We start from the raw sequence: 17,778 nt of genomic DNA, 5'->3' as shown, positions 1-17,778 counted from the left end.
TAAAATTAAATGTACAGCAGCCATTACTCCAGTCTTTATTGTGAGATGACATGATCATTCAGAAATGATTTTCGTGTAATGATTGAGTGCGCAAATAACATTTCTTATTATCAGTGTTGAAAACAGTTGTGCTGGTTAATATTTTTGTGGAAACTGATACTTTTTAGCATTTATTTGAAATAAAGTTATTTTTTGTGACATTATAAATGTCTAAGTGTTTTCTTGTAAACAATTTAATGCATCCATGCTGAGTAAAAAATATGTATATATAACTGACCCCAAATTTTGAAGAGCAGTGTTTTTCAAGACCTTAAAAGTGATGGATCTGTAAATGGAAAGTGACGTCAGGTCAGATGAAGGAGGGGATGAAACAGAGCTATGGTAGGGGAATTTGGGTGGGGTTGCCCCATCAGGCTGGAATTCAGTGAATGGGTCCTGGAATGTGGAGAATGCCTGTGGGTCAGAGGCTTGAATGGGTTAAAAGGACACCTGCTGGACCACTGTCAAAGCTGGATGAAGTTTTAGTCTCCTTGCTTGTTTATTTCTGTCTCTAAACAGAAAGGTTCTTAACAAAATTGCATTGCTCACATATTTTCCGATAGTCTCACAAGAGTGTCCTTTGTGATTCCCATTACTGTTCTATTATTAAACTAGTCTGAAGCCTAATTGACCTTTAATTTAATAGTACTGTGCAAAGTGGAAAGGCTTTCTGATATGATATTGTAAAGTCTTTGGTCCCAGTTTTCTCAAATCTTTATGGAATTCAAAAACCAAACAAAGAATAAAAAATGAAGGTAAAGGGTGAAAAACTTATATATCTAAGAAAATTAACACATTTATTAATGTTAACCTTTCAGAAGGCCGTTTGAGATGGTGAAGTTACCAGAGTATACAGGTGCTTTTTAGATTACAGTCTTGTCCAGCAATGCTGACTGAATCCAAAATGTGATCAACAGCGTTCAGTTGAGAATCGGGACATTCTGCCATCACTGAAATATTTAATGTGTCCGAGGGAATTGTGAATGCTTGGTTATGTGATTACACTGTCCAAATTCCTGAGCCACTCAGATGGGTGATTTATCTTTGAATCTTTCTAATCTGTCTTATTGTATGACATCAATGGCGTTTTAAATTATAATGTACTCGGCATGGAAGCTGACACTGAAATTAAAACCATGAACTGTCAAATCCTCTCTCAAATTTTCGTCTTCAGCTGAGTTCTTTTCCTGCACCTGTTTTAACACTTCAGTTTAGTACATAAGAGAAGTGCCAAACTGTCTGAATAGTGCACAGCCCCTTTACTGGATCTTCACAAGAGGTGCCTCCCTTTTGGAACTCAGTCTGATTTTTTAAAGCAAGTTTGGTTAAGATAACCACCTTAAAAACATGAAAGAAGCCAGTATTTTTGACCAGATTAATGCAGCCGTGGTGAGTATGAGACTTCTTTCAACAAAAAAAAAAAAAGTTTTTATAAAAAAAAGGTGCAGAGAGAGTAAAAATATGTCCGATATAATTGCAATATATGACCATATTGAATAGCTCCACATTAAATTGTATCGCCATACCTTTTGCTGAAAAGACTGTTACAGTTCTAACTCTTCATGTCTGTCTTCTTTCTTTCTTTCTTTTTTAGCCTCTTCAGAAGAATGGACAGATCTCCATTTCCAGTCTAAACGGGAAAACAGACGATCAGACAGAGTATAATGTCCACACAGAGGAGAACCCACCAGCTGAGGGTAGGTGCTCATAACCACATGTGCTTGAACATTGTATGTATATATCACTCTCATATCTTTATTACCATGTCTGTGTGTGTGGTATGACAATGACTGACACTAATAGTGGGCCACCTCCCAGCAGAATGAGAGGCTTAAGATGTGATCTCTATCTTTTTATCTGTGTGTCCTCGTTCCCCAACTGATCCTTCTCATAATCCTTAGCTATCCTAAAAGCCAGAACACCTACATAGAGTCTGCAGTGAGTGGAGACCAACATAGACCTCTTTAGTCCCCTAACAATAGTCTGTGAGAAGACCCTTGAGCAATAATGCATGCGTGTTTGTTTTTATTCACTTTTTTTGTGTTCCTTTCTTTCTTTTCAGCTCAGAGAGACCACCGAGTAGGGATGGGCATGATTAATCGACGATCGATAATTGATCGTTAAGATTTTCCTCGATCATGTTAATTTGTTATCGATTAATCTAAAGCATTTTTTTAATCCAATGCAGGTTGCGTTGCGTAGTGCGAGTCTTCAAGCAATTAAATGAATTTCACTGTGTGGCAGCAATTAAATATTTTACCACCATGGGGCAATATTTGACACCCTACTCGGTTATCTGTGATCTTCCGTTTTGATTTCAAAGAATAATCATGAAGATGTCACGGCGAAGTGTGGCGTGGGACCATTTTGATTTAAAAAGCGAACTAGTTAACTGCAAACATTGCGATGCCGTGTTTAAGTACACCACGGCCACGACTCAAATGATGTACCTATGCATCCCGGCAAATTTTCATGAGGCTTTAACCCTTTCGAGTCGATTAACGCATATATGCGTTTTGAGTCATTTTCTCCTGATAACCCCTGATAAATTACACTCTGTTTTAATCGTACAGATAAGAGCAATACATCAATCGAATCTGTAAAGGGTCTAGTTTTTTTTGGATACAGACATAATAACAAAAAACCTTTGTGCACTTATAAAATAAAGATAACAAACAAGGTGCGCTGTCTACAGTCTTTGTCTCCGCTGATCGTCATGTACAAACATTTCATTAAAATGAACCGTAACTCCGTGAATACTCAACGAAGAGACATGAGAGAGATATCTATAGAAAGCCTGGAATGTCTACTTTTAAACTAAACAAGTGCTTCCGAGAAACAAATATTCTGAGATAAAGTAATCCATATGAAAACAACGCAATGTCTGTTTTTCATATCTTCCTTCATTATATTTAATGTGACCACGCCCCCGCGCTGAACGCGCTATTCAGATTCAAACTGAAGCGCGCGGCTTGAATACGCCCACACAGAAGAAAAGGCAGCGAGACTGTTCTTCAAGTTTTTATTTTATTTTACTGTTTGCTTCGCGATGAGAGGACTAAGACATAATTCACCCCAAAAAGATGTGATGTGGTTGATGATTTGAGAAATGGATTTCCTCAGAAAAAAGAATGAAGCACTTTATTCAGACTCAAAACGCATATATGCGTTAATCGACTCGAAAGGGTTAAGAACGCCTGCTAGCAGCTGCAGGTTCCGCTGCTTTAGAGCACTGCATATGCACGCGGATATATGTTCGGTTTGCCTGAACGTAGTTTAACTGTCTGCCACAAGTTGATCTTGTAATAAAGGTCTCACCGAGGAAAAACACGCTGTATTTTCGTATTCATTGCATTTTTTATTATAAAAATTAAATAATTAATTATATTATAAAAATATTAATGATTAATCGATAGTCGATCGTTAATTCTCCCGACGATCGACTAAGAAAATTTAATCGAATGCCCATCCCTACCACCGAGATGCTTCCCCCCAAGAATATTTAGCAAGCCATGACCTAGCTGACCTCTTAAAGAGGTGTATGTTTGTAATAAGATAGCCTTACAGCATGTTTAAAAATCTTAGGTGTCTTTAAATTTGGAAGTCAAATAACATGCTTTGTTGTGCTGAAATGGAGAAATTTCATCATGAATAAAAAAAAAAGAAATGCATGCTGACGAATAGCACAATAATTGTATATAGAGAGCCATTAAACTAAAAAATAAAACAAATGCATTTAGCATTTTCATTAATAATCATGACTATAAAATGAGTTATGGTTCTAGTAGTGTATCATATAGCTTTTAAAGGTTAGTATGTCAAATAGTGATTCAAGTAGTAAATTCTCAAGCTTATAATGTAATCAGTAATTTTTTTTATTCGTTATTTACATACATTTTTTGACATTCACCCTATCTGTCACTGACACATTGAAGTTCACACCGAAGTAGCAATGCCTGATTTGTGACTGAATTAATAAAGTTATTAATGTCACAGATCTGACATTGCTATTTATCTCATAAACATTGTCTTTTTATGTAAAAGTGTATCAAAGCAAGAACAAAAGAAAGATTGACTGGAAATGAGTGGGTTTCATTACTAAGGCAAGGACAGAAAGCAAAAACAAGGCCAGATACTCTCTTCTGTGCCACATCTGAAAGTGTAGACACATTTACGCTCAAATAAAACCTGTTCCTTGTTGTGATTGTAAATGCAGTGAGACATTACGAATAAAAGACTCAAGCATGACAATACCAGGACAAACCCTTGAAACACTCCAGAAATGCCTCCATAATGGCTTTATTTAATCTGCATGATTAATGCGTGCCAGCCAAGAGTATTTAGCCATAATTTTTCTAGCATGCTCAGTGCAACTGTTTATTTTCTCCAGAATCCCCAGTGTACCAGAAAAACCCCTGGAACGTTTTATAGAAATGAACTGAGAAAATAATGTGCATAAAACGAATGTGTTGATATATCTGTCTGTTCTACATTGTTAAGAAACCTCCCAAAATATGACGCTGTTGGGTTTTAGTGCAACTTTACAATTGAAACCATCTACACAGAGTCATATAAAGACAGATGAGAGAGAAGTATGATTATTTTGGTGTCCACGCTGCCAAAAATGTCTCCGGTATTGTGCAATGTCTCCCCTGCCAAAATCAGCAAAGAAGAAAGAAGTGCTCTCTATATTAAAAACACATACATTTTTACCATTCCCTTTAATCAGCATCTTATTGATTTTGACTGCACCTGGCATTTCAAATGAATCACGAATACACACGAGCTCACTCATTCACATACACCTGACTGAACTGATGCGCTTATGTCAGCAGGAAATTACAAACACAGATTTACTTCCCTGAACTACATGTACAGACATGCATCAGATACTGTATACAAAAGTGTTTTAATGAATTAAGTTCACCCACCCACCCATCCACTCAAACACACACACACACACACACGCACACACAAGCTGGCTGCCAGGCATTTAGGAGGCGGCGACATGAGTGAGTCCAGAGAGTGAGCTCAACCATTATCTCATACACAGTCCTCCCCCACAGAGCCGAGTGTGTGTGTGTGTGTGTTTTTTTTACTCTGATAGCATATGAGTCTGTGTTCCATATCAAACATGTTTTAACAGGCTGTATGTGATTATCTGTTTATCTCCTGAATTGAGTCTTGCTGGCATAAGCTATCCGTTTAGTCAGTGTGTTTTTGTGCGTGTGACTTTTTTCTGTGGAATTGTGTCCAAGGAGAGCGCCGCCTCTATGAGTGTTGATAATTGCTTTAGCTTTTATTATTCGTTTTCAGAATTTGAATCCAAATCTGAGTGATTTGATTTTTTTGACAATTGTGTGTGTGGTCAGTTTTTAACTTCTGAGAATCACTTTTCCAGAGCTGCATTATGATTTGAGGTCAGATTCCAGGAAAATTATGAACATATTTTCATTTTGATTAAATGCTTGTTTTCTCGTTTAAAATAGAAACTATTCAGGTCAGGGTCTTTCTAAACCACACTCGAATTACACCGATTTCTTACATTGAGATTTATTAGTAACTTTGGATTTTCTTGACTGAGAAAACATTTGATACTACGAGTATGTTTTAGAAATACTCACGCTGTTGATCTGAGAAACACGCAGATGAGGAAAGTTGAGATGACATGAGAATGGAATGTGAGAAGTGTGGAGCGATGAAGGCTTTGGCAGAAAGTAAAAACCACAGGCAGAGTGTGAATATGTGTTTGATTAAGAGTAATTTAATTCCTTTCATTTGCAGCAATAAAACTGTATATATGAACAGAGAAAAAGTGCATAAATTAAAAGATATAAGAGTTTTCCATGTGAAAGCAGAAAAAGAGTCTAGTTTTTTTATTGTTTGGCTGTTAAACATTCATTCTGACTGTGGATATTGACAAAAGGATATTGAAAGTGAGATTTGGTTTGGGTAGAAAGGGAATACATAGTTCAGACAATCAAAAGTTGGCTTGATGTTTTACATTACAACATGTTTAGATAGAATCTCCCCGACTTATTACCATTGGGTGATTAATGTGAATGTCTCATATGTGTCACTGAGATAAGAAATGTCATGAACTAGTAGTTTGCCAAACATATTCATATAATATATCAAAAGTGACAGTAAAGAAATGTACATTAAAAAAACATTCTGTTTCAGATCAATGTTGTTCTTCTGAACTTTCTATTTATCAGAAAAATCATTATAAATAGTAAGAAGCACCGCTGTTTTCAACATTAAATCAACACAACACAATGATTTCTGAAGGATCATGTGACACACTGAAAGCTGAAGTAATGGCTGCTGAAAATCCAGCTTTGCCATCACTGGAATAAATTACATTTAAATAATATTAATATAGAAAATATATATTTTAAAATAAATATTTCAAAATGTTACTGTTTTATTGTATTTTTGATCAAATAAAGGCAGCTTTGGTGAGCCTAACAAGAAAAAAAAGCTGATCAAAAATGTTTGAATGGTAGTATATATTACAGTATCCTTGATGTAGGTACATAGAGCACAAGTACACCAAAGGGACTACAACCATGAGGTGAATTGTGATGTCCGGTACAAGTTGTTCCTATCACTGGGACAGATCATGGAGTAGTTATGCACTATCAGTAATCTGAGTCATGTTCATAGTGTCCTTTCTGAAAAGTGACAAATGTAGCCCCGGAATAATGAAGGAAACTGGTGAGGGAATAGGAAGCAATGATGCAAAAGAATGAGTGTGCTTCCTGCACAGCATTCCTCAGCTTCCTCAATCCATAGAAAGCAAAGGAAATGGGAAGAATAAAATAAGGAAAGCTTGATATAGAGACGTAGAGTCGGAAAAGAAGGTACGAAATTCAGAGATGCCGTGTGAAAGATAATGTATTGAGCTAAATCAGGCGAATGTATAAAGCGGGAGACTGCTGGTGAGTTAAAGACAGTTCTCTGATCCTGGCCAGATCTTCACACAGCTCTCATTTCCTTTTCCTCCCATTATTTCGACATCATCTTCCTGGCTCAGGGAATGCGTGCACAGATGAGGGCGTTTGTATGTGGAAGTATGTGAGTACGTGTGTGAGTTGGGGTCTGCAATGACGTCGCAGCATCCCCTGCAAGCCCCCAGGCCACTGGGAAGCCTACTTCCACATGTTCCCAGCCAAAACAGACCGCCGGCTGCTCACGCTTCTGTGTTTGATCACATTTTTCTGATGCAGCAGATAACATGGATGTCATTCTGGGTATCAGATTCCCCATGACAGACCGTGACTGTGATTAGCTGTTGGTATTTTATCACATCTTTCTACATCGGGTCTGGAATAGACTATCTATGTTAGTTGTGTCTTCATCACCAATTCCTCAAATATGACTCAGTTTATAAGTGATACATTCAGGAAGAAGCAGAGAACAAGCTTCCTCTTTTGAGGAATGTCCATTTCAGTAGTAAGGGAGCGACTCACACTGTCTTTATTGTGAGAGAGTCTGTGCTTATTAAATTCCACTCCTATGGAGTCACTGGGGGCAAAAATCCTTACTCATATGTCAAATCCCTCTGATCTGAGTCCCATGGCTTTGTCTGTTGCTATACATCCCAATAAAGTCTGAGACAGCTCTTCATTCATCAGCTATTCAAGAAGAATTTACCCCTACTTGTCCCCCTTCTAGCTTTGTGCCCAAACACTTAAGTTAATGTGTAGCACTATAGCCCATTTCAGTAACTTAAAACATCACAATAACACTTAATACAATTCATTTCTGGTAAAGTGATTGATACAGAAAGAAGTTGTGGTTTAGTGAATAAAATACCAATCTTAACCAGATGAGTTTCGCATATTCCAGACCAATCCAGACCAAACTGGGTTAGAGTTGTTATCACCCATTTAGAAGAAGATTTTAGCTGGAATTCCCACATTCCATGGGAACAATAGCAAGGTGTGAGATGTCTGATTAGACCCTTGTATGCTGAGGAATCTCACTGGTATTCTTCAGCCATCCTCCTTTAACCAAATTTGAATGAAATAAGCTGCCTCAGTTTACACTTGGATGAACCATTAGCAATGTAGAGTGACAGCCTCATAACATTAGCCCTCCACTAGCAGGCTGGGAAGCAAATTCGAAAGTCACTTAATTAGCTAGGTTCTCACGTAAGAAAAATATAATTCTATTGAAGGGGTCATCAGATGTTGTACACAATCACCCTATAATAATAAAAATCCACCCATGTGGTTTTTAATCTACAAAAATCTTTACCCTTTCTCAAATTGAGCCGAACTCAGATGCCTTTCTTTGTTACGTCACATATACAGGCCCCTCCCACCATAGTTTGATTGACAGTGGCGTTTCAGCAGAGATTGGACTGGTGCTTTCCTTAGACCCACCCTGAGTGAGCTGACATCAGTCCATCATTGTTTCACCTTCGGAGCAGATGTAGACAAGAATTGACTCCTAAGCGATTGAGGTGTTCTGTTGTTGGATGTAATAATGAACATAGCAGTCTTAATTTACTTCCGACATCTGAGCCGCTGAAGACGCAGTGGATTACAGAGAGGGGCGGGATCAGCAGAGTTCATTAACATTTAAAGGAAAATGGTACAAAACCTTGTGCTCTTAAAAAAGCTGTTTTTTTACACTACTATTGAGAAATTTTAACCAAACTATGTTACATACTTTTCATTAAGACCCTAAAGAATCATATCAACTTGTGGAAAATGGGCATCTAATGACCCCTTTAAGAGAGACATTTTTACTAAACACAGTATTTTTCCTGAAATATTTTAAAGTAGCAGAAGGTTAGCATATGATGTCATATGTTCAGGGTCCAAAATTCACTAATGTAGGTAAAACTGGCTTGTGTTAATAAAGAGCCGTTTTACACAGTTTCCCTGAATGGCTAGTAGTCAAGATACTGCAACACAATATGCAACTGCAACACAATGAACTGAGAGTGATATAAAGAGTGAGCTTGGTAAAGTGAGAGGGAGAAGAAGCAGAAAGATAATATATTGGAGAATGTATTGTAGAGGTCCTCATTTCACCCTTGTCTATTTTATGTGTCATATGGATACCAACGCCTAGGATGAGAGACAGAAAGGGGAGATGGAGCTCTGTGAAACATCATGCACAGAAATGCCGTTGATAACTTGAGTAATCTTCCCTCCTTTCACACACACACACACACACCTTTTAACTACAACTTATATCAAAAATATCTGTCATTTTGAAAAGGGAAAGAAAATGCTGGGAAAAGGAATGTTAGTGTTTGAGTGAGTGGGTGGAGGGAGTGTGTACTGTAAAGAGGAGTGGAAGAGGAAGGAAGAAGGAAACTCATTCAGTAGAGAGAGGCAGAGAACAGCTGAAAAGCTGAGAAGGAGTGGGGGGTAGTGGGGAGAGGGGAGAGGGGAGGGGGTGCATGGGTGGGGTTGTCCCACATAGGACATGTGTCAGCGTCTGTTGAAATGTATGTTACCCACCCGCTCTCCTCATTCGCACCCAGAAACTCAGAAGAGGAGACGTCTGGCTTCAACACAAGCTCACAGGACAGTGAAAGAGAAGGAAACAAGAGTGTAGACTTAAAGCCTATCAGCTGATCATAGTCTGAGAGGAAGCAGGACTTTTACAAGCGAGTTCAAAAAGCATCACCATCAGCAACAGTTAAACAGCAATTGTTTTTCTTTCTTTTTTCCAGAAAAGTAATTGAAAACATTTTTAAAATGCTTGGGACAATAACTCTAACAGGTAAGATGCATCTAAAATATATGATTCTAGTTGGGGCGCTTAACTGTGATTAGTGGGGGGCAGTAATAATTAATACCTCTAGGAATTTCTTGACATGTTGATGTTTCATTTTCGGGTTTATTATTATTATTGGGTTAAATTACACATTTATGTTATTCAGTATTTATTTAAATTTGTGGACAAATTCTAATACAGCATGCCTGGTCTGTAGCTTTTGGCATCATTGTATAGAGTGTAATGTTGTTAAATACTGCTCAGTGTCTGTTGTTGTTTTTTTTAATTATTTTTTAAATCAGAAAATACTGAATTGATTTTTCATTTGAGAAATGAATTGCTTTCACTTACATATCTCAAGGTTCTTGTGTGTATGTTTTATTGTTTTGCATTTCATTAATCCATGGCCTTAGATTGAATATAGAACATATGAAACATCAGATTTCAAGAAATCCTTAAAGGTTTCAGTATTCAGTGTGTACAAATACATAGTGTTATATTTGTTTTCATATTAAATTCCAAAATTCCTCTATATATTGACAGTGATGCTTAGAGTGGTAAAGTCACATTTACAGTCTGTTAATGTAAAGCATTAACTTTTAATTGTGGGTGACCAACCTGAACTGTAGAAGGATTTATCTGTTTACCATTTCATATGTAGTATGAGAAAACAGTAAAGTTGGTGGGTTTATACATGTACTGTATACAATTCTTGGAAATGTTCAGTTCTGATGGGCTTCAGTGGTCACAGATGTCCTTCTTTTTAAGATATTTGAATGAGTTTTTAAGCCCCTCAGATCTTAGTCAGGGTTCTCTAGAGGTGGTGTGGGTGTATGGAATTGATTACCTGCTGCACATGACTCCAGAGTGTTTTGATTAGCTGGGACTGTATATTAGGATTTTGTGTGAATGTTCTTATCTGATGTGTATGTCAGTTTAATCAGTTTTACCCTAAATTGACCATTTCATTTTATTTTAATGGGCTTAAATTTTATGTATGCAGAACTTTGGAAGTTTATTACTTTTCTGTTTACTTTGTGTTATTATTCACCACTACCCACGTTAAAAAGTGGATACTGATAGTATCAGTAATGAAATCTTGATGGTTTCATGATTCAGATCTATGTTAAAGGGAGTCAGAGTCACTAAAGTGTAGTTATAAAGTTGGGGGGGGGGGGGGTGGTTGTTGGCCTGGTAGGGGTCCAAAATTTCTGTAGCTTCCCTAAACTCACAGACTCCTCTAATGAACAGCCTGTATTTGCATGTAACAGCAAGGGGCAGAGGGTTGTTGACCATTACCTCAGACCCATCTCAACAAACATCCACCCCTCCCCCGTCTTTCTCGACTATCACACCACTGTGATTTCAGATGGCATTTGCCCCCACCCATTCCAAATTGCTCACCAACAGTTCCACACTTTAACCACCACAATAAACACGTTATCATATTCCTTGGCTTGAGTTTCCCCAGTCTGAGCCACCGCTGAGACAAAGTCAAATGTAAGGCAACTGGTGGTTTCACCAAGTTTGACCCATTTTGTCTTTCGTGTTCATGTAAATATAAATTTGCACATATACAGAGCCTCCCTGTCTCCAGTGTGAAGCAACAGCATTCTGTCCTTTTTACATGAAAATGTGTGTCATTACAACAGTGTATGAAGAAACCTCCTGGAATACACCCAAATGAGACATTTGTAAAATAATGTTAAGATGAATTAAGAGCATATCATCTGTAGTTGCAGATCTCTCAAATCCTGTATAATGTAAACAACGGTGAAGAAAAATGACTGCATGTTTAAGGCTGGTTTCTAGTTTTATTATATAGGCGGGCAGCTTTCTTATTTTTGCCTGTTTAGTGTACTACTATGAGATTTTGATCCCACCCAACTTTCCTTCTTTTCCGAACACTTCTACACAACTGGGAATGTTTAAGCTAAAAGACTTGCTAATTGTTTTGGTAATTAGTCTTCCATATCACCAGGATTAATAATACATTTCTATCTGTTATTCTATATGGCTTCCCATAATGCCTTTTTCTCATTTTACAACAAGGATCATCATGGAAGTTTAAGTTCCAGGATGGACAATAGTGTGGGCCCCCCACCCCTTTTAGCCAAAGCAGGGGAAAAAACAGGCCTTTTGTGAGACAAAGAGGACAACACAATAGTCCTCCTAAGCTGAAGTTTAGAATTTGGTTTTGTCTGTGGGGGGGATGGTTTGTTGTATTGTAGGGGGATGGGGATGCCATTGCATCCCTGTTGAATTGTGGGATTAGGGTCGTCCTTCACTAAATTTAAAGCATACATTGAAAACACAGAACTTCTTTTTAGTTTTAAATAAACAGAAAATGGATTTATAAAAATAAGAGTACATCTTCACTGAACGACATCTACAGCATAAACAGCATCTGTGTTTTATTTTAATGAATGTATGTTGTCCTAAGAATCTGATATGATGACAGGCAGTAGATATAAGCCATTCCTGTTGTTTAGGTGTCAAATTTTCAAGGTTAGGGTAATAAGTCCTAGACTTTACCAGTCACATAAAAAATAAATCCTTCTAGAACAATTTATAAATCATTTTGATCTCTGGCTTAAGTTGTTTTGATAGATAAATGCTTTGCTGCCTCTTTATCTTGGCCTGTGTCATACAAGTAATGTGATATCCATGCATTAAAAATGCTTGGAATTTGTTTTTAAAGTCACTGGGTGGGTTTCAGACCCTAGAGCAAGAGCAAGCAGAGCCAGATGTGAACAGTCCCTTGCTAGGTTGGATGTCAAAGGGAAACTGGGCCTCTAGGAGGCTCACACTGCATGTGAACCCGACTCCCTCTTCCTAGCCCCACACCCTCAAAACCAACCCACTCTTGTCAAAACACAGATAGGCATGGGAGGAATTCAAGACATTATGAGTTTGTATGTGTGTGTTCTCTTGTTTATCTCACCTGTTGCCATCTTAGCTGTAACATTTTGTCTTGGAAACTTAGATACTGTGCACATATACATGCTTAAAGAGGTTTAATAAAGTGACGTCATTGTGTTTTATTAAATAAGGCCGATTTCATAGTCCAAAAGTTTGGCAACATATCCTGCATAACTGTGAAGCTTACAACATGGAAATTTCCCCTGGTTGCCTTGATGTTAAATGTTGTCATCATTTCCCTTTTCTTTTCTTTTTTTGGTGTCCCAAGAAATCAGAAAATGTGAACTTAATATCAAATCTCCATCATATGCCTGATTAAATCTGTACAGGGCACAAAAATTTTTTTGTAGGTTTTATAGCAACATGGCTCTGATTTCCTTCAAATGCCTTGAATTAATTATATCACTAGATCATGTATTTTGCTTTTAAAGCTCTAACTTGTTTTTCTACACTTAGACCTGTTGAGAACTGGCTATCCATAAGAGACAAATGAGTTTTATAAGACTTCATAAATGTTATGATTTTTAATGAATAATCTGATATTTGAGATTTATTAATTTCATTCCTTGATGAATCCAATGATGATGATTTGATTTATGCTATTAAGTGTGAACTTAAGTAACTTTGAATAATGTAACTGAAATAAATATTTAGAAACTTTACTAAAACTTTGCATATTTTACATTACAGTTGGCCAGTCGGACACCATCACCCAAAAAGAAGACAGCCCTGAAACAATTGAGGTGCATCAAGAAGAGGTTGCCCCTCAGGTTAATGGAGAGAAAGGAGATGATTCTGCAAATGTAGATGAAATTACAGCTACAGAAGAGAAGGCAGAAGAGGAAAAACAAGAGGAGGCCAATGAGGTGGGCTTCAAGAAGATCTTCCGTTTTGTTGGATTCAAGTTCACACTGAAGAAAGACAAGAATGAGAAGACTGAGCCTGTGCAACTGCTGACAGTGAAGGAAGCAGAGAGCGGTGCAGATGCAACTTCTGAGGAAAAGAAAGAGGAGCCTGAAGCAAAGGAAGACAAATCTGTGGAAGACAAATCATCAGAGACTACAGAAAAAGACCAAGAGGTCACGACTGAAGAAGTGATTGATAAGGCAGAAGAAACAGCAGACCAAACTGTAGTTGATGTCCCATCAGTGACTGAAAAGGCCAGTGAGGAGGTGACTGAAAAATCTGCTGAAGAAATTGAGTCAATATCAAAAAAAGAACCAGAATCAGAAACACCAGCTGAATCGCCCACAAGTCCACTCTCTCAAGAAACACAGAGTCCCTTTAAGAGGTTTTTCACCCAGGGAATCTTTTCTAACCTTCGGAAGAAGACAAGCTTCAAAAAGCCCAAAGATGAGGAACAAGTCAAGGAAAAGTCTGCAGAGGAAGACATTAAGGAAACTGAGGAAACAGCAGAGGGTGCTATAGAGGGTACAGAGGAAGCTAAAGTGGATGCAGAGCAAGAACCAGCTGAGGGTGAGCAGATAGAGAAACCTTCTGAAAAGGTTGAAACTAAAGCTGAAATTACAACTGAAACAACTTCCACTGAGACAGAAGAGCCACAAGATCTCAAAGTAGTAGCTGAGGCTACAAGTGAAGCTGAAGTTCAAGCCACTGATGATTCAAAACCAACAATTGACAAGCAAGATGTTTCAGAAGCGGTGATAACTGAAGCTGAAATCCTGTCTTCTCAGGAGAAATCCAAGGCTCAGGGAAGCCCACTAAAGAAGCTGTTTACAGGAGCAGGACTAAAAAAGCTGTCATCCAAAAAGCAGAAGAGTAAGAAAGAAGCAGAGTCAAAGCAAACAGAATCAAGTGAACAAGTTGCTGAACACATCCAGTCATCCACTGAGTCAGCTGAGCCCCAGAAACCTGACAGCGGAGCATCTTCTCCAGAAGAATCTGGTGAGCATCTTGTAGGGGAGGTAACTCAAGCTGAGGTAACTGAAGCTGAGGTTGCTCAAGCTGTGGAGACTAACAGTGAACCAGTCACTTCTGATAGTGAGAAGAAGAAAGATGGAATTTTACCTTGGTCCTCTTTCAAAAAGCTAGTCACTCCAAAAAAACGTGTCAAAAGACCCTCTGACAGCGAAGATGAAGCACCTGGAGACAAACCCAAATCTTCTACCCTGTCTTCAACTGAGAGTGCCACCTTTGATGAGAAAACCGATGAGCCTAAACCTTCTGAAGAAGTACCATCTGAGTCTAAAGAAGAATCACAGACAGAACCAAAGGCTGAGGGAAAAGTTGAGAAGCCTGAACCAGTTTCAGAGGAACCAAAAAGAAAAATGGATACATCTGTGTCCTGGGAAGCCCTTATTTGTGTGGGGTCAGCTAAAAAAAGGGCCAGAAAGAGTTCTGATTCTGATAATGAAGAACCTAAAATTGAGGAAGAAGTTCAGCAGTCAGGAGAAGAGCAGACAAAGGCTGCTGAGTCACCTATTGTAAGCTCTGGTGAAGCTGACCATGATAATATGGCTTCTTCACCTGAACCAGAGGAAGAGGTATCTACCTGGGAATCTTTCAAGAGGATGGTAACCCACAAAAAGAAACCTAAAGCAGAAGACAAGTCTGATGATGCCTCAGGCCCTGAGCATACAACCTCTGACAGTGAAGCCCCCAAAGAAGAATCCTCTTTCTCTTTGAGGAAATTGATTCCACGCAGGAAGAAGAAGTCTGATGGTAAACAAGAGCAGATCTCTTCTGACATTGGCTCTGCAGAGGATGATTCTGACACTCCAGCCGTGGTGCCTCTTTCAGAATATGAAAATGAACCAGCTGCAGAAGTTGCTGTTAAGGCAGAGGAAGTGGGGCAAGAATCTGCACCAGTCACTCAGGAAAAAACCTCAGCTGAGGATAGATCGCCATCTTGGATCTCAACCACTGTGGAAAAAGTTGAGGATGACACAGAAGGAAAGCAATTGAGCGACATTCCCGAAGAAGGAGACACAGCTGCCACACCCAAATCAGCTGAAAACACTATTGCAGAGGACATTGTTGAGCTTACATCAGAAGCAGTTACGGCCCTTGAACAAGTTGAGGAGACTGAAATGGTTTCTGCTGTATCACGTGTTACAGCATCACCAGTTACATCAGGTGAGACAACTCCTGTCCCAGCAGATTGTGTAGAGAAAAAGACAGATATAGTACTACAAGAAGCTGTGGAAACTTTCGACGTTATCACAAATGCAGTCGCTGTCACCATGACTAAGGAACAGGAAAACGAAGTTGATGTCACCACTGATGCTCTTTTGGTCGAGTCTGCTATCAAGGAAGAGAAAACAGTCTTAGTTGCACACGAGAAAACAGAGGCAATTGCTGTTTGCACTGGCCTTGACACTAGTGAAATAAAGGCGGTTGTGGAAGAAAGCCTCACTCAGAAGTCTTCAGTAGAGTCTGTAACAGTTGTTAGCCAGGTGCTTGTCACAGAGTTAGCTGTTGAAGACAAAACACAAGAGACTGAAAAGGCCACTGTGACTGAGGATGAGATTCATGAGGCGCAGATGAGTGGAGGTCAGACAGAGCTCACAGAAAATGCTGTTGAGGAGAAAACACAGTTTGAAGAGATAAAGGAGACACCTGAATCTGAGTCTGTGACTGATCTCCAAGAAGTAGCAGCAGTCAAAGTAGCGCTCATTAATTCTGTACAACAGGAACCAGAGTTTCTTGAAGAGCCAGTGGTGGCAGAAAAATCCCCTCAGGTTGAGGCTGCAGGTCCTGTTGAACCAACTGTTGAAGATTCAATCTGTGCTCAAACTGTAGAAGTCACTGAAGTTGCTGTTGCTGAAGATGAGAAAGTGCAAGAACTGGAGGATGTTAAAGAAGTTAAAGCCACAGTTGAGGTAACGTCTATGGAGGGAGTTGCCATGGCTGTAACAGAGGAGGTCATGGCAAACCTTCCAGAGGTGCCTGCTTCTCAAACTGCTGGGTCTACAGAAGATCCCATTTCTGTTACAGCCGCCACTGAAGAATTTGCGATCATGAAAGAGACTGTTTGTGTTATAAGCTCAACATCTGAAATGACAGAATCCCATTCAGCAGATCTAGCTCATGAAACTCCTATAGAAAATGTTCCTCTTGTTCTTCCCACAGGTGACCACAAAATCCAGGTTATAGTGGATGACGCTGAGGTTGAATCTGCTCAAGAAAGTGTTGAGGGAAACTTAGAAGTAACCTCAACAAAAGTTAGTATTGTCGTTGAGGAAGTTATTGAAAATGGGAAAGAAGAAACTGAAATGATCCAAGCAACCCAAGTGACAGAAGCAGAAATCATTGAGAAACAGAGCAGTGTTGTTGTGCAAGAGGTCATTCAAAATGTTGTAGAGAACCTTGCTGAGGCACATGCAGAACAGAAAGTGCCTGAGAAGACTACTGAGGAGGTAGAATGCTGTACCACATCAGTAGATGTCAAATCTGAAGAGGCCCCAGCAGTTTCTGGGATGATTGAGGAAAACATTTCAACAGACGTTGTTTTGGAGGAAAAAGCTCCTCTAGAAACAAGCCCAGAGAAGCAAAAAGCATCTAACAATGTCTGCGAAGACGATGATGCACAAACTCACATGGACCCTGAGAAACCAGTGACAGCAGTTAACGACACCATTCCGATTACAGAAACAGTTACCGTTTCTATCACAGATGAAATCCAACCTCAAAATGAGGAGGTTGCCACAGTCTCTGTGGAAGATGTGCATCAAGAAACAAAAGTAACAAAGGGTGAAGTCGAACTTAAGCAAGCAGAAGAGAAAAAGTTTAGTGGAACTACAGAAAGTGAAGAAGGAAAAAGTCAAGATGAATCACATCCCAAGGAAGTGCCAACAGAAATCCAGCAAGAGACACAAGCTTCAGAGGTTTCAGAATCCTTAACGGAAGAAAAGATGACAGAAACATCTGTTACAGGTGCAAGTCAAGACCAGATTGTGGCTGAGAAGTGTCAAATAGCACAGGAGGTACAGATTGAGACTGCACAGGAATTTAAAGTTGGTGTCATAAATGTCATAAATGCAGATGACGAACCTGTTCAAGACCAGGGGACTAACATGAAAGAAGAAAGTTCAGAGGGTCAGAAATCAGTTA

General features: G+C 38.9%; 1 protein-coding gene across 1 annotated transcript in view; it reads left to right on the top strand.

The window, feature by feature from the left end:
* Positions 1 to 17,778, top strand: part of LOC113063146 (A-kinase anchor protein 12-like) — a 35,332-nt gene that overhangs the window by 13,649 nt on the left and 3,905 nt on the right. Inside the window, 2 exon segments of the mRNA XM_026233345.1 lie at positions 1,634 to 1,736; positions 13,396 to 17,777. Coding sequence (XP_026089130.1) covers positions 1,634 to 1,736; positions 13,396 to 17,777 — 4,485 coding nt within the window.

Source organism: Carassius auratus, chromosome 45, assembly GCF_003368295.1.
Source record: "Carassius auratus strain Wakin chromosome 45, ASM336829v1, whole genome shotgun sequence".
Classification (NCBI taxonomy): Eukaryota; Metazoa; Chordata; class Actinopteri; order Cypriniformes; family Cyprinidae; genus Carassius; species Carassius auratus.
This window is presented reverse-complemented; position numbering and strand designations above follow the sequence as displayed.